Source organism: Epinephelus moara, chromosome 15, assembly GCF_006386435.1.
Source record: "Epinephelus moara isolate mb chromosome 15, YSFRI_EMoa_1.0, whole genome shotgun sequence".
Classification (NCBI taxonomy): Eukaryota; Metazoa; Chordata; class Actinopteri; order Perciformes; family Serranidae; genus Epinephelus; species Epinephelus moara.
Window position 1 is genome coordinate 3,089,155 of NC_065520.1, and position 22,213 is coordinate 3,111,367.

The 22,213-nt window shown below is 39.7% G+C and overlaps 1 protein-coding gene across 1 annotated transcript in view; it reads left to right on the forward strand.

Annotated features, from left to right (window-relative positions):
• Positions 1-17,577, forward strand: part of LOC126401634 (fibronectin type III domain-containing protein 4-like) — a 61,292-nt gene extending 43,715 nt beyond the window's left edge. Inside the window, exons 3-7 of the mRNA XM_050062975.1 lie at positions 7,849-7,950; positions 10,314-10,416; positions 11,841-11,930; positions 12,286-12,452; positions 16,762-17,577. Of these exons, the coding sequence (XP_049918932.1) occupies positions 7,849-7,950; positions 10,314-10,416; positions 11,841-11,930; positions 12,286-12,452; positions 16,762-16,803 (504 nt within the window). The 3' untranslated portion in view covers positions 16,804-17,577. The remainder of the gene's footprint in view (positions 1-7,848; positions 7,951-10,313; positions 10,417-11,840; positions 11,931-12,285; positions 12,453-16,761) is intronic.
• The last annotated feature ends 4,636 nt before the right edge of the window (positions 17,578-22,213 follow it).

Below are 22,213 nucleotides of genomic sequence, written 5' to 3' on the forward strand. Positions count from 1 at the left end.
AGTTAGCAGTATAAAATAAGAGACTTGGGACGTACCCTCTGAAACATGTTTTAGGCATTCAGGCATTGTTTTTTGCCAGCCAGCCACCATTGTTTCCAATGGGCGGTTCCGCATTACATCACCCACCAGCCCAAGTCTTTATTGGTCTGGTGCAGTGCAGTGCATTCTGGTAGTTCTAGGTTCTCTCTCTTTTGAGCGAAAGCATCCTTTTCCTCTGTTTTCTGTGGTCCTGTAGCACCAGTTTCAAAAGCACTTGCAGCTATTTACAGCTATTTACTGCAGAGACATCTTAGTTTTATTAAAAGGCTTAACAACAGTGAAATACTTCTTTAAGCCCCATTTCCACCAGTTCCCCAGTTCAGTTCAGTTCGTTACACATTTTCAGTTTCCATTGTGAAAAGTTGTGGATGGTACTAATAGAACCATTTCTTACTGTTTCCATCTTTCATCACCCCTCTATTGAGTTACCTAGAACACAGATCTGGTACTTAAAGGTGGCGCTAGAAACACCACAATCTGCTGATTGGTCAATAGAAAGCTGTCACGCAGCTCATGTAACCATTGTTCATACCTTGGCAAAGCTTACATATATTAGTAAACTATAACTATAAAGTGAACGGATGTTTTGCTGCCTCTCACAGCAGCTGTAGTCTGAGAATAAATAATTTAATTCACTGGGCCAACTGCTTGCAACTTTTAAGGTGTAACATTCACTTGTAATGTTACTTGACACATGAGCTGATGACGTGAATACATCAACACACCTTAAATTTCAATATGACAACTTTGACCATTTACTTTAGTTTTTACTGTCTCTCTTTGATGACATATACTCTTAGTAATGAGCGTTTAAAAATATAGACTCGATATTACAGGTACAGGTGCACATCTGTAGGGGTTACTTTTGGTTGAACAGGTACTACTGAAAGTTTTTGGTGAAAACCTGGCTTTTGGCTACTGATATTTTAGCGCCATAGTTGGGGCTTTATTAGGTAGACCTCGCTAGTACCATGTTGGATCACCTTTTGCCTTCAGAACTGCCTTAATTGTTGGTGCCATAGATTCAACAAGGTGCTGGAAACATTCCTCAGAGTTTTTGGTCCATATTGACAAGATAGCATCACACACTTGCTGCAGATTTGTCAGCTGCACATCCATGGTGTGAATCTCCTGTTCCACCACATCCCAAAGGTGCTCTATTGGATTGAGATCTGGTGACTGTGGAGGCCATTGGAATACAGTGAACTCATTGTCACTGGATTTTTCTCCTCTGACCTCTGGCATTAACAAGGCATTTTCACCCAGAAAACTGCCGTTCACTGGATATTGTCTCTTTTTGGACCATCCTCTGCAAACCCCAGAGATGGTTCTGCGTGAAAATCCCAATAGATCAGCAGTTTCTGAAATACTCAGACCAACCCGTCTGGCACCAACAACCATGCCACATTCAAAGTCACTTAAATCACCTTTCTTCCCCATTCTGATGCTCGGTTTGAACTTCAGCAGGTCGTCTTGACAGTGTCTACATGCCTTAATGTATCGAGATGCTGCCACTTGATTGGCTGATAAGCTATTTACATTAATGAGCAGTTTAAGAGTTGTACCTTCTAAAGCAGCTGATGAGTGTTTTCTATTCCTACTTAAAGAAAAAAATTGGTTTCTCCGGTGCATTCTGGCAACACCAGACTTCTGCTCTTGCCTGAGAAGGACTAACCCCGCTATTTTTAAATATGCAATTGAGAGAGACTCTCACTCCAGCCTGTTCAACAGCCCGAGAGCCAGCTAAACTCTTTTGGCTGGGGGAGGAGGGATTTGTAGCCCTCCCCTCCCCCCAGAAGCCGTCCCCTGGGGTTACAAACACACCTGGTTTGGAGTCACTCAACATTTATAGTCCTCATATATCACCACATTTTCTTCGTCTCACATCTTCTGACGCTTGGGCTGCTAACTCAGCGTGCTTCATTCTAATCAGTTTTTACCACCCACAGTTTGGCAATAGGAGAATCAGACATTAGCTGACCTCTGAGTGGGAGTTGTCTCCATTAGTGGAAATGATTTGGCTGGGACCCGCCTCACTGAAGGAACATCCACTGCGGCGGCAGCAGCAGCAGTGATGCCAAACAGCTCTTTTTTTTTTTTTTTTTGTAAAGTTGCCTCACGTCTGACTTAGAATCCATCAACCTCATGGCATTTTCAAGAAAACAGAGGATGAGAATGTAAAACATCTCCTGCCATAACCTCAGGAAGCTCTTATGTAAAAACCTTGCTCAAATATTAATAGGGGAGGTGATGGGAGCAGGTGGCGGGTATCCATGCAGGAGGTTTTATCTACTGAGCTCCTTTTTTTCTGCTGTTAGTCATCAAAAGTGGCTCTGGATGAGGGTGAACATGTACAAAAGGGAAAGAAATGCAGTTATGTAAAAGGCTGCAGTCAATCATTTTTCTTGGACATCTTTTCTCCTTTTAAGGTGTAAAAAACAAAACAAGCAACACTGATTCTATGTCAGGCTTTAGGCTCCGTTTGGACCCACTGGCTTGTTTCAGTAGATTATTTCATATACACTATTTCTCAGTAACAAGCTGAGCCTTCTGTTTGTGAAGGAGAAGCAGGACGAGTGAATCTGCTCAGACAAAGAGTTGTTTCACTCATCTGAAGTTGTTCCAAATCCCAGAAGCTCCGGCTGCTGAGATTCACACATTACGCAACAGAACAGCGCTTTCAAACATTCGGAGGAAGTAACACACTTTGAGATTGTATATGCGAGATGCACAATAATCCTCATTCTGATTCATGAATCCCAAACTATCACAAGGTCAATTGATGATTAATGTGTACGTGTGGGCGGACGTTGATCAAATAAATCCATGCTGCGCCGGTAGATAGTGTCTGTTTTCGACTGTAGGCGTGTTTCTTAACCTGCTACAAGAAGAAAACTGACAGCCTGTGACAAGAAGAGGTTTGTTTATCTGTGGCTTTTCACTGGTGAAAGGGTGTTAAGCTACTTTATTCACGTAAAAATAGCTGTATAACCAAACTTTGTCTTCACCTGTAGATTTCAGGGTCAGGGTCCTCACAGAAGACACATTTTACAACCCTTTGAAAAGCCTCTAAGGCTTCCACTTGTCTCAGTTAAACCATAACCAGCAGAGCTCAGAGCTTAACTCCAGTTTTCTTATTGAATTTTTGCTTTTTCATGTCAAACCATCTTTTCTTTGTGGAATATGCCATCACCACCTGCACAGCCACAAGAATCAAAGACCTTACAAAACCTTTGTTCCAGCAAGTTTATCCTTTCATGTTTGGCTTTATGTTCTCTTTTAGAGAATGAGAAAAACATTTCCCACTATAGTAAAGTACTTTATTGGTCTCATTACAATTCATCTTTCTAGGAGACTTTTTAGTACTGACAGCAAATGTAGATAGCATAGTTTCCACTGGAGATGATGAGGACACGTCTCCCCTACTTTCAGTTTGATGACAATTACATAACGTATTTGTCTTACTGTTTCTAAGGCTTACACCAATCAGCCATAACATTAAAACCACTGACAGGTGAATAACATTGATCATCTCATTACAATACAATGTTCTGCTGGGAAACCTGAGGTCCTGCAGTCATATGGATGCCACCTGGCATGCTCCACCCCTTCATAGCAACAGCACTCCCTGATGCCAGTGCCCCCCTTCCCAGCAGGACAATGCACCATGCCATGCCACAAAACCTCCTCAGGAATGGCTCGAGGAATGTGACAAAGCGGTGCTCAAAGGATCTGGCGCCAACACTCCGATTCCAGACACCACGGGACGACCCCAGAGGTCCTGTGTACATTCCTCCAGGGGTCAGAGCCAAGTCCAATCCAAGTACGTACCAGCACATCCGATGGATGTTGGTTAGACTGGGATCTGGGGAGTCTGGAGGCCAGGTCTTTGCCTTGAGCTCTTTGTCATGTTCCTCTGGCCATTCCTTAACATTTTTTGGGATGTGGCATGGTGCATTGTCCTGCTGCGGGGGGCACTGCCATCAGGGAGAGCTGTTGCCACGAGGGGGTGTACTTGGTCTTAAATGGTGTTTAGGTGGATGGTGTGTAGGCTACCAAGTGTCATCCACATGAATGCCAAGACTCAAGGTCTCCCAGCAGGACTGCATTGTAACAAGATGATCATTGATCACATTAACTGTCAGTGGTTTTAAGTTTTGGCTAATTGGTGTATAAAGGTCAGATGTTGTTTGGGAATGGAAACTTTAAAGGGTAACTTTGGTATTTTTCAACATTGACCCTATATTCCCATGCTTTGGTTCTAATTGAGTAATGGGGACAACCATTTTTGAAAGAGGTCCAGTATTGTGCGAGAGTGCTACAGCTGGCAGCGGCGAAACAGGCTGCAATGTAACGTTTATGAGCAATTGAGCATAATTTTTGTTAAACCAGAAACAGCCCTGAAATTGCCATTGCCAAACTCCATTTAAATAAACAATAATTTTATCATTATAAAACACATTTCATTCAAAGTCGACAGAAACAAAATAAAACTCACAGAAACCGTATTGTCTTTGCATTGTTCCAACAATCACTAAGTCTGGTTTGGTTGAAATAAACCCTTCATTCATCCAGTTAGATGTGAAATATATATGCTGCCTCTTTGCACTCTAAAATTATTGATATTTAAATGGAGTCTGGTTGGTATGGTGATGGCAATATTGGGGCTGTTTCTGGTTAAACAAAAATGATCTTAATCTTTAATAAAAAGGTCTATCCCTGTAGGGATCCTTTCAATAATGTTTTAAGACACTAACATGAGAAAATAGGGCCCAGTTTTACAAATACCAAAGTTACCCTTTAAGGGGAACATTAAAGAAGCAAGTTTGGTTGGCGGAAATGCAAAAAATGTGCAATTTATTAACAAAAATACTCATGAAACTGAGGTAAAAATTCTGTTTTTTCCAGACGCCTGCAGAAATTAAGCTGACAGAGCAGCAGCAAGGATTTAATAGTCTTTTTATGTATACAGGTTGTCCTTCCCTGTGGACTGTGGGCAGGCACTGCTCACTGCTGAAAAACATTTAATGTTAGTACTTACTGTTATTACACTCCTAAAAATACATTAGAATCAGCCAAAGATAAAGCAGTGAAGCCCAGTATCACGCCTACTTAAGGTAAAATATACATGTAGATTTAGTACACCAATAACGCAGCATTTACTTTTTTCAGTTGGAGCTCTGACAGATACACAGTTTTAAGGCTCCAGCAGTTTTAATTTAAAGGATTTTTAGTTCGAAATCAGAGAATGATGCAGCTGAGTCACAGTTATTGATTAACAATCCTTTTAGCCTCCATAAAGATTTATTACATATTAATGTCTTTTAGTGCTGAGGGACAATAAAACCATCTGCCAGAGGAGCTGGAGACACTCTGACTCTGCTGAGTCTCTGGTGATTCAGACATCTGGAGAGCCTCGAGCGTTCTGCCAGACTTCTTATTTATTGACTCTTTCTCAGCTTTCAGTACTTTACAGCCACTTTTACTTACTGGGAAACTTGTGTCTCATTCTGAACTGGACTTTAACACCCACTACTGGCTGGATCGAAGACCTTTATCTAGTGGAACACAACAGGTTGTTCAGATAAATGTTTTGCCTACCATAATTTGGATTTTTAGAAAGTCTTCCCTACAGCAGTTGTTCTGATGCTAAGCTGGTGGGTAATAAGAGTAACAAAACAAAACAAAAAACAAAATGTTATCTGAATGTATCATTATACCACTGTGTAATTAGTCTAGAATAATTGAATCTTAATCTTTGAAATAAGCAAGTTTTAATAAAGCATTTAGCCTTAGTACCTAGTAGAGGTACATAGTACAGATACGTCATTATCTGTATCTGTTCAGCCAACAAAATGATCTGTCTCTGTTTTCAGATAGACAACCAGAAGTGGGTGTGGTTTATACACAAAATCACGTTAAATCAGGCAAATGTATTGTATTGTATTATATTGTATCTCCAAGGAAAATATTCACTGGCAATGAAATTGTGCCTCCAAAGCATCAAATTGTTTTATTAAGTAAGGGATAATGTATAATGAGCCGGTGAATACTGGGAAAATAACTCCCGACAGGGGAATAGAACCCCTCCGCTGCGCGTCGGGGTTCTATTCCCCTGAAGGGAGTTGTTTTCCCAGTATTCACCGGCTCATTATACATTATCCCGCTTATTACACGGCTAATTATCAGTTGAATAGACAGAATATTGATTAATTATACATTTTGTAAGCGGTAACGGCTACTTTAGCCCGATAAAAAAAGTAACTGTTGTCAGGGCAGCGTCCCTATAGCAACGCCGGGCTACATAGCAACTGTGTGTAATGACCGTTGCTACTAGCAGCGGTCATTACACAGTAATATCAGAACCGCAGAATGCTGCGACTGACCAATCAGAATGCAGCATTTAATAGAGCCGTGTAATAACAGCATATAATTGTTATGAAATATATTTGTACACCCTCTTACTGAAGTAGAGAGAGAGAGAGAGAGAGAGAGAGGGAGAGGTTTTTTGTTTTTTTTTAAAGGATGTTTTTTTTCAAATGACTACTTTTATTTATTTCAAGGGACTTTTTCTGTCCTAATGCCACATTTATGTCCCAGTTCTTTTGATTTCCATCTATCACCATGGAGTACTTGGTAGGGTGTTTGTGGATGCTAAGTCAAAAGTCTTTGAATGAAATACAAAGTCAAATTTTATTTTATTTATATTGGGTTAATAAAGAGAATATGTACATACAGCTAAAACTGCAGATTCTAAGCTTCATTTTGATGTATAATGAGAACTCCAGCTGATATGAATCGATTCAGACAGACATGTCAGTCATGACTTTTTTTCCCTGATTAACAACAAGCTTCAGGTAGAATAAATATCTGTTTCCATCTCATTATTAGTGCTTTTCTGAATATTGGGATTCAGGTAAATCCCTTGTACAGTACCTACTGGAATTATCTCTAAAATAAGATTACAGCCACATTATTTCAGTAGTTTTGTCCAGAGATAAGTCTTAAAGCAGCGATGATTAATATTTTTATATGTAAACATGTCTACTTGTATGTGATTGTGTCGCTCTTAGAGACAAACCCACTGAGAAAATCATCCTCAGCTCCACAAAGCGTTATAGCATTGTTGTCTCATTACTTTGGTTTTACTGTTTTGGTTCACTCTCACTGCTCCCATAGCACCCTTTTTCAGCCACAGCAGGCAGCTATTTTCAGTGAAAAAGCTCTTAAAATCCACTGTTCACTTCCTGCTCAGCAGCAAACAGCAGACAGACACAGTCAGAGACAAGCTGGTGAACATGCTGGAGCATTTACGAGAAGACATTCCCCCAGTTCTACTGATAAAGGTGATAATAAGTGGATTTTAATGAATCTGTCTCATTGTTTTTCCATTTGCTGTGTATGGTAAGGTTTGCAAAATAAGAAAATAAGCTCATGCTTTTGCCAGAAATTTAAAGACATTTTTTCACCAGGTCAAAGTCAGTTTATCCATGAACTATGGGGAGGTGATGGTCATGTATTCTGTCATAAAGACTGCTTTTTGCACAGAGCAGAGTATCTCTGGCTCTGTTTCCTCCACAGGATGATTGCTGGTGTTACCTTGCCTGCAGACCTTATTCCCCCCCGTGGGACAGTCAGTGTTTGAGCTGAATTTATATGAGTGGAGCAAAGCTGCTCATTACAGAGGGGGGATTTTATTTGCATTCATAACGTCTGTCTTGAAATTGTGAAATAAAATTGTTAAATTAGCCATGATGGTGCAGCGGGTTTATAACATATGTCCTGTGTTTGCACGTGTCTCCTCTCCAGAGGCAGGATGGCCTGATGCAGCGCTCCATCCGCGAGGTGAACACGTCCAGCCGCTGGTGCGTGCTGTGGGACCTGGACGAGGACACACACTACAGCGTCCAGGTGAGGCACACACACACACACACACACACACACACACACACACACACACACTGAGGATGACTGTGAGGTGCCAATGAAACCTTTCTAGCAGGGGTACTTCAGGTAAGAATTGTTTGTTGAAGTTGTAAAAACATTGCAGTGAGCAGCCCAGTCTCCAGAAGAAAATTTTGGCATTGTAAGTCTCTGCAAACCATTACATTACATTTGTACATTTCAATCGTATCATAGCAACGCCTCTAAATTGACATGACCTGAGTTTGTCATCTGGAGGTGGAGGGGATGTTGGATGGCATGGACACCATTGATACCACTGTTTGAGACTAACAAACAATAAAACTGGTTGTGATTTAGTGTGTCATTGCTGTTGCTCCGGCAGCTTTTTAGACACTAAAAGCCATTGTTTTTTACTGAGACATCACTGCGTTTTCTGGTGGGATAATGACCTGAAAGGCAGTTGTTTTTCTTGAGATGTTGCTACTTTTCCTGCCAGGATAGTGCCATAGAAAGTGTTTGTTTTTTTTTGTTAGTTTTTTTTACAGAGACATCGCTGTGTTTTTTGCTGGAAAAATGACCTGAAAAGCAGTTGTTCTTTCTCCAGACATCGCTGCTTTCCTGCCAAGATAGTGCCATGAAAAGAGGTTGTGTTTTACAGAGACATCTCTGCATTTCCTACTGGTATAGGGGCACAAAAAGCGGTTGTTTTTTATAGAGACATCATTGCATTTCCTGCCAGATAATGACCCAAAAAGCTGTTGTTTTTTTTCTCAAGACATCACTGCGTTTCCTGCCAGGATGGCGGCATAATTATTTTATACCATGACATCGCTGCATTTCCTGCCAGGGTAGTGCCACCTAAAGTGCTTATATTGAAGTTAAGACATTGCTGCATTTCCTGTTGGGATAGTGCCACAAAAAAGGGTTGTTTTTACACCAAGACATTTTTACACCAAGGATAGTGCCACGACAAGCAGTTGTTTTTTTACAGAGACATCGCTGTGTTTCCAGCGGGCATTGTGCCCCCTAAAGCCAAAAAGTAAAAACATGATCTTTTCCGAACCATAACCAAGTGGTTTTTGTGCCTTAACCTAAGCACAGTAATCACAGTGTTCTGTTGAAAGGTAAAGTTTTAATGTATCAATGGTTTGCATTAACATACAACACCAACATTTTTTTTCTGGAGATTTGGTGATGAGAAAAAGATATGAAGTGCAGCTTTAATTGAGGAACTTCACTGATAATGAACTTCATTTTGAAAATTCATTTTTATTCTTATTAGCTTCCTCTCAGTATATAATGGACACACTTTTTTATGACGTTATTACAGCTCAAAGTTTCTTAAATCAAATGCCAGCACAAACTCCAGCTTCTCTCTGAAGGAGGAGCGTCTAATGTGACTTCATTATCATGACTCTATTAAACTTTTTATAATCCATTATAGCTTAATAGACTGATATAGATTGTCCTTCAGCTGGCGGACCCGGTTAAATATGCTTGTCAGCAGGCGGGTGTCCTGCAGAAGTCTCATTGAGCAATGCACTGAAGCCTCGCCAGCACCCAGAGGGTGGAGACTTAATCTTTTCACCTCTGACCTTCCTGTAGAACAAAGGATGGGAAAATAAGATAATTTGTCTGTGGAGTTTGGTGAAGGGATTTGCAGAGCTCAAACTTTAGGATACTTTCACATTAATGTAGGGATGTATTTTGTGATAAAGTGTTGTAATTGACTTTTGTTTTGTACCCACTTCTGCCTCAGTCAGTCATTTTCCTAGAATGACTTGCAGCAACCTCTACAGAAAACTCGTTGCATTTAACCTTTGGGTTTAGTGTGTAGGCGGAGGCACAGCTAGACCTCTTGTATGTAATTGTGCTGGTGATGGATTTCTCTCCCTGTATAATGCTTGAACTTAACACTTTCTGCTATCTGCTATAGCTGTGAGAAATATCTTGTATTTGAGTGAGAAACACAACAACAAATTTGTTTATTTCTCTCTTCATTTTTGAATTCTTTGCTTGTTTGCTGAAAATGTCCCCAGATGAGTCTTTAGCCGAAATCTATACTCCCTTCTTTGTTTTCCAAGCTTTCAGTCTGCTTCTACATCTACAGCACCGCACTCGTCCTCCAACAATCATTCAGGATCCCAGCCAAAAACCAAAGCACCATTTGCTCGCTAAATATACCCTCACCAGCCAGTTTCTTGTCATCGTTACATAATGTCATCCTCCGTTAATGTCATCTGGGACTGTACCCAGCAGTCAGCTGTGCAGAACTACGGCTGCATCCAACCTTCCTTAAGCATATGAGGAGTACTTCATAGTTTCACTTAAATAAACTTTAAATCTCTTTTTTTGTTGGGGGGGTTTAGGTGCAGTCTGTTGGGCCACATGGTGACAGCCAGCCCAGCCGTGCCATCCACTTCAGGACTTTGGAGAGGAGTGACCATTATCCAGCTGGAGTCCTGGATCACCGTAAATAAACACACGCACATTACACATATATTTTACTTAACTTATTACTTTTTTAAAAGCAGATTTTCCAACACCTTGACTCAGTTTATCACTCAGAAATGTGCACTTTTAGGAGTAAGAACAAGGGTAAGGGTAGGGTGCAAGTTAAACCACCAAAAACCTCCTTCCATCAATCTACTACTGTCTTAATTTGAACTAAAAAATACTTTGTATATTACTGCAATCATCTTCTTGACCTTGCTAATTAAGTTAACAAATAATTAAAGTAACAGTGTGATGCTAATTGGCTTTCTTGCTGAAAATTGGATGAGAACATTGATCTACAGAAGCCAAGAACAGCCATGCTTCCAATTATGTTTTCTTATGCCATAATCTCGAGTTGATTACTTTGTTATCTCATGAGAAAACAAGCTCCGTTATCTAGAGATAATTAAATGATAAACTTGGTATCTCAAGACAATAAAGCTTGTGTTCTTGAGATAATGAAATTACAGTTATGTCAGAGAATCTCAAAGAATTAAAGTCTTTTTCTCAAGATAATTAAATAATTGACTTTTTATCTCAGAGAACATAAATCTTTCTCTCAAGGTTATGAAATAATTGTTATCACAGGAAATAAAAATCTTTTATTCCAGATAATAAAATAATTAAATGGTTATTTTACAAAAACATTTTCTTATCAAGATAATGAGACAATCATCAAGTCATTATCCCAGGGAATAAAAAGGTTTTTCTTAAGATAATGCAATAATTTTTAACTCGTTATCTCAGAAACAAAACCCTTTTCCTCAAGATAATGAAATAATTATTTTGTTATCTCAGGGAACACAAATCCTTTTCTTAAGGTAATGAAATAACTAACTCATTATCTTAAAGATCTACAATGAAATGTTAATGAAATAATAAACTTTATAATGAATTTATTAACTCGTTATCTCAAGGAACAAAATTTTTTGTTTCGAGATAAAAAGATAATGAACGCATTTTCTCCAGATAACAAAATTAATTAACTAATTTCTCAAGATAACGGCTTTTAAGAAATAATCAGAAGCACAGCCATTCTCAGCTTCTGTAGATACAACTTTCATATCTGTATGCTTAAGTTGGAGCTACAGCCAGTTAGCTTAGCTAAAAACAAGGAGAAACAGCTAGCCTGGCCCTGTCCAACTGTACAAAATCCACAGATATTTTTGACATGATTTATTTATTATTTATTTTCTCATATGTATTGCCTGTTTTTATTTGCACTACTTACAGCACCTCTTATTAACTGTCATTTGTATTTATGTCTTTTTTAGTAGTTAATACAGTTGTTTATTTAGCAGCTAGTGGAGCTCTGAAACTATACTACTGTCCTCTTTGAGGATGTTTTTTTTGTCCTTGTTGATAAAGTTTGCCAACACTGAGTCTTTATTTGTCCTCAGACGAACCGGCAATGGAAGGTCTTGGCATGACTCCTCACTTACAGACAGGAGAGCTGCTCATTATCACCACTGTGCTGCTGCTGTGGGCAGGTCAGCCTCAACGTGTGTGGGTGTTTGTCAGAGGTGGAGGAAATATTCACATCCTTTACATTAGTAAAAGTACTTTGGTACAAGTGAAAGTACTGAAAATGTTGCTTGACACTGTAATTCTGGCATTGCTGGGTTCATTATGAAAGTCTTTCTTTTTCTTTTCTGTCTAGCCCAGCTTTAATTATTAATATTATTCTGCATAAATCTGCTGATTAGTTGCTGGAATATCATCACAGTTACACACAGTGACACCTTCACAATGCTTTGTTTTGTCTAAATCTCAGTATTATTAAAAATGAATGTGTTTGCTTGTTCACTTGTTTTTGATGTTTTACTTTGTCACCTTCCTCCCCAGCTGTCATCGCCCTCTTTTGCCGACAGTATGACATCATCAAAGACAATGACTCCAACGGCAGTAAAGAGAAAGCCAAGAGGCCGCTGGTCCGCGCCACTTCCTCCTACTACAACGCTTCAGCCGGCAGCTCGCCCATTTACCATAACGGAGCCGTGCGCAGCAGCAGGGTGACTCATTTTCTGCTACCCGAACTTCATTAAGAAAACTTCATCTTCTCAAACTTCTCCTCCGTCGCTTTCATTTTGTTGCAGCACCTCTCTATAATGCATGATCATTCTTGGCTGCCAGGAGTATTTTGTTTCCTCTCTAAAGAGCCTTTGTAGTTGCATCAGAGATCTCCTAGCAACCAAGGCTGCTGCCATCATGGCTAAATATAAAACAACCAGGCTGAAGTCAGAGAGTGCTTGTTGGGTTGTTGCTGTGGATCTAATCAGCGACAGGAAAAGTGAGCAGTCTGACGAGGTGGATTTGTTTCCAAATATAAGACAAAAAAGTGGAGTTTGAGGCGAGTCAGATCAGTCAGCGCTGGCTGTCACTGCAAAGTGATCACTCAGTTCTCTTAAGATGACAAGGTGTCATTTTGAAAGATCAATTTGTGGTGAATGAATGATGTGTCAGAATGTGTTCTATAATGCGACACTTAAAACAAAGGCCAGGATCACACTGAACGTTTCTGTATGTAGCTTTTGACATGCGCAAGCTGATTTCAAGCTGCTACAGCTGACTGAGGGTCTGTCTCCGGAGCTGTTAAATGGATGTATTAAGAGACCTGGATACAGCATTAGAGGCCAGACCCTGTTCATTCCAATGAGAGGTGCTTAGTGGCACAGATAGCCATAAAATCTTTATTTACGCTGTATGAAATTACTTGGATGATCTGTGCTGATTCAGCATCATTGGGCCCAAAGAGCAGGCGCAGTAGAGACTTTCACCAGGCATGCCAGCTACTTCCAGTTTAGCACTCCAGTACCTTGAATGGGGATAAGAAAGATTTAATCTTGCAGCTTTTCTAGATTTTCTAAATGTTATCAGACCAAACTGATTAAGTCCTGATAGTAAAACAAGTCAAGTCACACTCAAAAAAAAATGTATTCACTGATTTAAAGACATCACTTTCCCAATGTAAGTCAATGGGAAGAAAGTTTTTTTGGGCTGCATGGCATCATGTGACTGGCTCGGGAGTTTTTATTCTACTGTTTGGCCATTACAGAAATTGACTTAAAAGCCTGGGCGCCTGATCTGGACTCCTAGTCAGGCCCCCAGACACTGCTCAGCCTTGTAGCAAATTTTTCCCAGTGGTCATTCATGGTGTTGCAGAAAAAAAATCCCCTGCAGCCAACACATTCTCACTCCGACCTTGTCACATATCGACGTTTAGTCATGGACTTTCCACATCCAGATACAACATGCAAGGTACCCCGAGTGCATTGGTTGTTGACGTTCTGGGACACTATGTCAACTTCAGCCTGTTACATGCATTGTCTTTTTTCAAATACACTTCTGCTTTCGCAGGAAATGTAAAGTTTGCATACAGACTCTTAATTGCACTACGTCGGTACAACACTGCAAACTGACATTTTTTCCAGTAACAAACACACATGGTTACATTCTGTCAACACACACACGGTTGGGTTTAGGAAAAAAGAACAGGGTTTTGTTTTTCAATCTCACGGGAATCAAACACTGCCCTCCTGGGTGAAAGTCGGTGGTTGTTAGACCCACCCATCCGACCAGGACTTTTGCGCCTTAACTTTCGTTCTTGTCCCCGCCGCGTTTCCCCCTGACTCCACTGGACGTCATTCAACTTTAACGGCATCTGGCTGCGTGTCATGCCTCCGTCAAAGGACAGCATTTTTTGGATATGTCCGATGCCAGAAATTATTGCCCAAGCGCCGAATTTTGACAACTTTTGGAGTGACACCAAGTTGCTGCAGCCTGAAAGGCATTTTCCCCATAGACTACCACTATAGAAGAGATGTCTGTAAAACTGTTGACAGAACTCCTCGAACTGCAAACAAGGTCAGTCATGACTCTTTCTATTATGAATTCTTGGTCCACAGATGTTTTATATTTGTAAAAGTTTTCTGGAACTGAGAAAAACAATTTAAAAATCTGTGATGTCTTCACAATGTGAAGTCTATAAGCTGAGCAGGAAGTCATGCGCGGGGACACTGAGAGAAACACTACTGCTCATATTCAGTTGGCTGCATACATAGATTTATAATAACTTGAAACCTAATGCCAAGATGGCGCCTATTCATTCCAGTGGAGTTGCTTTCCTGGCGCATACTCCAAAAACGTTTCTAACTCCCAGGTGTACTTCCGCTGTATGCAGCCCAACGAATACACAGTAGTGTTTCTCCTGCTGGCCTACCTGGCAACCTGGTCTTACTCGAAAGTCATCGAAATCTGGCACTTGGGCAATGACTTGCAGTGTCAAACACACCCACGAGAGTGGTATTAGAAGATAGAAAGATGAAGATCATAAAGCCAAACCCTGTCCTTTTTTTCCTAAACCTAACCATGTGCTTTAGAAAAAAAAAATAACGTCAATATGCGGTGTTGTATCAGCGTAGTGCATTTATTTTGAAAGAGACTGAATGTAAACTGTACATTGCCTGTGAAAACAGACTGTGTATTGTTGGGGAGTTTTTCTTTATCTGCTGCAAGGGTCCAAAGGACAGAGGGATGTCGTATGCTGTAAAGCCCTGTGAGGCAAATTTGAGGCAAATTGTGATTTGTGATATTGGGCTTTATAAATAAAATTGAAAATTGAATTGAAATTGAAAGAAAACAATGCATGTAACAGGCTTTAGGCAGAAGTAACATCATCAACCAACTCACCCAGGGTATCTTGCAGGTTGTATCTGGACGTGACAAGTCCATGACCAAATGTCAATATGTGACGAGGTCGAATTTGAGAATGTATTGGACCCTCAAGTTTTCGCTCAGCTCATGGACTGTGATGACATCAGAGATTTTTAAATCGCTTTTCTCAACTTGAGGAAAGTTCACAAATATCAAACCTCCATGGATCAAAAATTCAGAACAGAAAGAGCTATACTTGAACTTATTTGCAGTTCAAGTTCAAGTCAAGTCCTCTCAACAACTATACAGAAGACTCTTTTATTATGGTGGTCTATGGGATGGGATCTTTTCACTGCAATGCTGCCAGTAGCCACTGGGAAAAATTTAAAGCAAGGCTGAGCAACGTTAGTGGGTTCCTGGGATTTTCTAAAAGTTACATACAGAACCTCAGGAAGGTATTATTCTCCATGATGTTATATGTTTGCTGATGAGGCAGATGTATTTTTTATTTTTTTTGCACTGATAGTGGATGTCTACATCTTATATTGTGTTTGGTTGCAATCCTGAAAAGCCTGCACTGAAAAATGTAAAACTTAAAGCATAGGTTAATAGCCAGCCATAACAACTAAGGCTAATTTTTATTATCAGTCAGCTGAATCTATGGATTGTTTTCTTGGTCATTCAATTCATTGTTTTTGTCCATGAAATGTCAGAAAATGCTGTAAAATATCCATCCAAAATAAGAAAATATTAACATTTGAGGAGCTGAAGATTTTGTTTGGAAAAATTCATCAATTATCCAAACTTTTGCTGGTCGATCCTCTGGTCGATCAAATACTTCTCTAATCACTTGAGCTGTAATGTAGTCAGCTTCATTAAGACATTGATTATTAACCCTTCAATGTCCTTGGTTTCTCCTGAAGCAGCTTTAAGATTGGATAAATTATCATCAGCTATCTATATACGCTTGTTCTAACATTTCATTGCAGCTACATTATGTGACTCAAATCAGATAGATGATTCTCAATGTTTTGTGCATGATGATTTTACACACATTGTCCCTAAATTCAACCTGAAATATTTGGTAATTTTTTAAACTTTGGCATCTTGACTTGAATTCCAAATACACTTTTGTATGTCTGAACATAGTTTGGCAGCACAGCATGAATTTATAATGACCTAAGAGGTTAAAAATTAAATTAGACAATGATCAAACGCATATAATGGCTTTGAAATGGTATGAATGTTTAAACTGTGTGCTGAGGATGCATGTCAATGACAGTTGTTGTCTTGGCACAAGTGGCCTCAGGGCAGAGATAAGTTGAAAACAAGATGTGCCAAATGTGATTCATTTTATGTCTGGGTGCCTCGATAACAAGGAACTCCTCATCCTCCCCACAGTCAGAATTATTTCTTATTTTTCAGCCAAACCTGAGCGCAATTAAGTAAACTGTCTGAAATGTCATGCTCACACAGGTCATTGATTAGCTATAAATCTTTAACAGACATCATATATAAAGTGCATGAAGGCACGTGGCGGTGCATGTGAGTGTGGCCCACACACAGCCTTCCTGAGATTTATGAGTCATGTTCATATATGTGACCATCTCTGTTTATGACTCATGTGTTTATGAATACAGCTGCCTCTCACTCTTCTCTTTCTCTCAGCTCCACAGAGCCTCCTCCTCCATCAGCATCATTAGAGTCTGAGTTTTGGTTCTGACACTTACTGTACAGCGCAGGACGGGTGGACTCAGTCATGTGCAACATTTGCCTGAGGAACTTCAGTGGGATTATCATGATAAATGGAGAATTTACGGACCTGACTAGAGTCTAATGTGTTGAAAAATATGGGGAAAGTCAGAAACACTTTGTGGAAATCAAACTGGGGAGGAAATGGAGGAATACTGCCCTCTAGTGGCAGAAGACTGCAGCATTACTGGGATGCACACTGCAGCTTTTTTAGGAGCTTTTCCAGGTGAACTTCAGGCAAGAGGACAAATTCTGACCTGCAGCCAAACTCATTTCCTGTTGTACAAAAAAAAGTTTTATTTCTGTTACGTCTTCTCTCTGATTTCAAAAACTAACTGTGAATATTTGCCAGCATGTCGGCTTCAGATTAATTCAACAGCTCTGTGTGTCAAGTTTGAGTGTTTTGGTTTAACATAAGAGTGAAAGAGAGTGTGTGTACATTTGTTTCCCACTATTTTCTGTTATTTCTACATTTAACTTTACCTCTCCTGTATTTTTCATCTCCTAATCAGTAATTAGTTGTACAGTACTAACATCAGAAACTATGTATTATATGTAATTAGAATATGTACATAGGTCACATTGAAAGTGTAATTTACAACCTGTTCTCATTCCCAGGTCATGAAATACCAACGCTTTGTCACGCCCCTCAGCATGGCCACCATCGATACCACCATTTAGCATCCCTTATAGCCCCATTTCACCAAACACCTGCGTTATGATACCTTTGGAACCAAAAGCAACCCTTCAGACATGGTACCCAGACCCTAGGTTTATTTAGCATTTCCACCGCAAACAGTACTCTGAAATGTGGGCAGGTTTGTTCATCATCCACAGAATGAGTGTAAAAACACAATAGAACAGGCTGCAGTGAGAGTCTCTCTCCGTGGAATATTCTAAAATAGCAGGTTTGTGCATTAAGGCAAACACTTGGTTTTAGTGTGGCAGGAGCCCACAGGAACAACACTCTGTAATACTTTTTTTTTTTTTTATCTCCAAGTGAGAATTGGTATATATGCAGTTCACATAATCCGGAAGACATTAATATATTTTCTTAACCCAAAAATAGGGAAAAAAGAAAAAAGCTAGGGAAAACTGTATTAACAGTTATTATTATTATTATTATTATTATTATCACAAAATTATGTTACAGAATGATTATTATTTTTAAGCACTATTTCCAGGTCATTTCCTTGTTTGTATTCCTGCATTTCATTTTCTATTTTACTAATTTCTTGCAAATTTTGGGGGTCATTTTTTGTTTGTTGCGCATTGTCCTCTTCACGTGTTTTTAAAAGAAATCAAGCCAATTTGCTCAGGTTTTAAAGGGTTAAACACTTGAAATCTGCTCATTACTGAAAGTATATGTCTTTAAACTAACCCTAATGTAAACCCATCTGCTGCAATACTTGATGCTGAGAGAAACTGACATATTATAAAGAGCAAGAAAGGGAGGAAGGCAAGGTGGACGAACTTGCACCCAGAAGACCACAGTTCTTGTCCTGTGTCAAACCAAAGTAAATCTTGTTTTAATGTTAAGTAATTTAAGAATGGTCATCACACACTGACGACACTCACATGAGGAAATTACATCACATTAGGTTACAGATGTACTTATTTTAACCCATAACATGATGTTTTTACTCAACCTGACCAAGTACAGGGTTCCTGCAGATCCTTAAAAAATGTTAAAAGGCATTGAAGTCATTATCTAAAAAAAAAAACCTTAATTTTAAAATGTCTTAAATCAATCTCTCAAAAGACATACAAAAAAGTAATAATAATAATTTACTCAATGCCTGTAATATCACCAAAGAGAGTATGTTACAATAAACATTTTGCCAAAAGTCTTACTCACAGGCACGTGCACATATAGACCCCAGGTGGTGCTCAAGCACCTGCCCCTTTGCCCTTTGACTTAAAGCGACACTTACCTATCTGGAAATTTTACGCTTTTCTTTGTTTAGGTTAAAATGCTATTGATAAGCTGATGGCACACTACAATGTAAATGAATTCCACCAGAGATAAAAACTCATAATTGTACCATTCTCATATGGTTCTAAGAAAACTCTGACCAATCATTGCATTCGGACCGAATGCAATGATTGGCCGAGTGTCCTGCCTGTCTTCCCCACGTAGAGGCCTCCGCTTCATCCTGAGCTAAAAAGGGACGAGATGGTCGCAGATTTTCTGCTGGACAGGTATTTTTAGTTTGCCTCTAATGTAACATAGGCTATAACGTTATATATGACTCCTCTTCTCTTCTACTCTTCTCTTGGTGTGTTACACTCGCTCTCCTCTTCCGTGTATCTCACGTTATCTTGCCAACGCCTACGTCTATCATAGATGTAATGAGGCGTAGGCCTTTGGAGGGAGGTGAAGTTGCAGGAGGAGGGGGATGGGACTTTGGAGGGAGGTGAAGTTGCAGGAGGAGGGGGATGGGACTTTGGAGGGAGGTGAAGTTGCAGGAGGAGGGGGATGGGACTTTGGAGGGAGGTGAAGTTGCAGGAGGAGGGGGATGGGACTTTGGAGGGAGGTGAAGTTGCAGGAGGAGGGGGATGGGACTTTGGAGGGAGGTGAAGTTGCAGGAGGAGGGGGATGGGACTTTGGAGGGAGGTGAAGTTGCAGGAGGAGGGGGATGGGACTTTGGAGGGAGGTGAAGTTGCAGGAGGAGGGGGATGGGACTTTGGAGGGAGGCGGGAGTTGTGGATGTTCAAATTTTTTGCTGTGTTAAATGCAAGAAAGGTAAGAGTAGCTTTAAGTGCCCTTTTTGTGAGGCATGTTTTTTTTTCTTCATTTCTTTGAATAATTTTCTATTTTAGTTTTTAAATGTGTGTTGTATGCTCAACAACTGTATTTCAGTTGAGACCCTGCCGCAAAAAAACGAGCGCCCTGCAGAACACGTCTCCTTGACAGCCAGGTAACAACAGTGTTTGTCCTAAGCCTCCACATTGTTTGTCACTGTTGTGAAATTACACAACTATTAAAACATCTCAATACAACCAGTCAAACTTTGGCAATAACTCACCATTAAGCATAACAACAAGTAAGGCAGCCTGGTGTAAAACCACACCAGATTCGGGTTCACCGGTTCACTGACTGCCTGCTGTGAGCAGAGAAAAACGCAAAATTGCTTTGCAAATATGTCTTTTTAAACCAAAAACTCAATTTGAATTGAAGTTTATGTCAACCATATCACATTTCTGCTAATTAATTTAAACAAAAATGACCTGCAGTTTGGGCCTGCGCCGCATAAAGAGCACAGAGGATAGTAGGAGCACAAAGCAACATGCATCTGTTCTCTGGGATTCATGAACAATATTTGGGAGATAATTATAAGAATTAGCGCATTACTATTTCAAAAAGAAAGGAGGAGAAGAGAATGAGGAGAGGAGGAGAGCAAACTAAAGAAAGCAAGGGAAAGGACTACAGAATGAGGAGAGGAGAGGAGAGGAGAGGAGAGGAGAGGAGAGGAGATGTTCTTTGTGTACTTAGGCCTCAAGCTCAAGAAACCTTCTGGTGCTGGCAGATAGAAACCTCCCAGCAGAGTGCACTTTTTGGGTTTTTTTGCACCTTTTGCCCTTTTTATTACCACTTGAGCCCGTGCCCTGCAAAATGTCTGTGCACGGTACTGCTCTCTCACCTACAGGTAATGATGTCAGTTCATGTTTTGTTTTGTTTTTTCTTGAATTGGTCTTAAAAAACCTTTCATGCATGAAGTATGATTACTTCATTCATGATTATTTTCTATTTAAGTGTTAATATCCCTCTTTGGTCATGAAAAACAAAAATATGAAACAAATTGATGTACAATGTGAAAGTATAAAAATATATATTTTTAATGCTGTCAAACTAGAGTGTTCACATATTTTAACGTACTCCAATTTTATTCAAAGCGTTGAACCTTGCCTCTGTCTCCTCACCCACTCCCCTCTCTTTCTACACCTCCCTCTTGGACCCCTCCTCCCTCATTCAGCTCCTTCCTCTTGACTCCTCAGCCCCCCACACACCTTCCCCTTTAAAACTATGTATATTCTTTCAATGAACGTTTTCTAAAAATACCAAAATCTTGTCAAAAAATTGTTTTTGTCAAAAAAATTGCATGTTACATTTTGATAACATTAATTAATTTATTTACAGCTCAAAAAGTCACTGCAGATGAAGTACAAAGTTAATTGTAGTTGAAATACAGCCAGTGCTGCATGACGTTCAGTTTAGTGGGCCATCTTGGTTTTCAGAGATTTGTGTTGCACTTACAACACCTGGCCAGTGGGTGGTAGTGTATGGCAAGACGCATGGGGGTCCATGGTAGAAGCTTTTATGCAACTATAGCATCAGTGCCCATGCATATAAAAGGAAATGTTTTTTAAATAACTGTCTACTGTAGTGACCACAAGTCTTAAGTGCTTGATCCCACCTGCCTTATGATGTAGTAACCCTGAAGTAGTTTTGTGGCCTAAACATAGCCGTGACCTTTTCACAACATTATCCACATGTTGCATCACTGTCTGTCACATAGAGACAATAAAGTGTGTCCTGTGCATTGCTATGAGACGCTGAGGGGCATGACAAAACGTCAGTATTTGATGACCTGGGAATGAGATGGGGTTGCAATCTAAGTATAATTCAAACAGATATTTGAATGTATGGGATGTTGAATTTACACTGTAAACTTTTGTAATCTGTTTAATTAAATAATCTCATCATTTAAATGTTTAGATAATCACTCTATATTGTTATCACGTCTTAAAATTAAAACTAAAAGTCAGTCTGATTGTTCACTCATTAAATTAAGTTGTTTAGAAACAAATCATCTCATTAGCATACTTCCCAGCCTGCATTGTTTTGAAGTTACAACTTTCCAGAATGCAACAGCAAATCAATCCTGTTTAACTTATTTTGCTGATAGAGATTATTGATTAAATGTTTTTATTTTTGGTATTGTTGGATTGTAAATTACGTGGAATACATGTGTAAATGCAGTTTAAAGGAATGCTTCACCTGCAAAATGATGATTTGTATATTAATTACTCACCCAGTGTTAACTGGAAATTGTGAGGAAAGCTTTGTTTTTATCACGTGCCTCCACAGTGTACGAAGAATCCACAAAAGGCAAACCTACTTCATGAATTGAAGTAAACAGGGACCACATTTAACAACAGCAAAACTATATCAAAACATCTGTTTACAAACTCTCACACAACTCATGCAGTGAAATCCAATTCTCATTTATCCAGTCGTATGCTCAGAACTTCCTAAACATATGAACACCTACAAGAAGCACGCCCTGACCATGTGCCTATGTATGAGCAGAGTTCAGATGCAAGCATGTGCCCAGGCTTCCTACTTGGATTAGTGTACACTGCA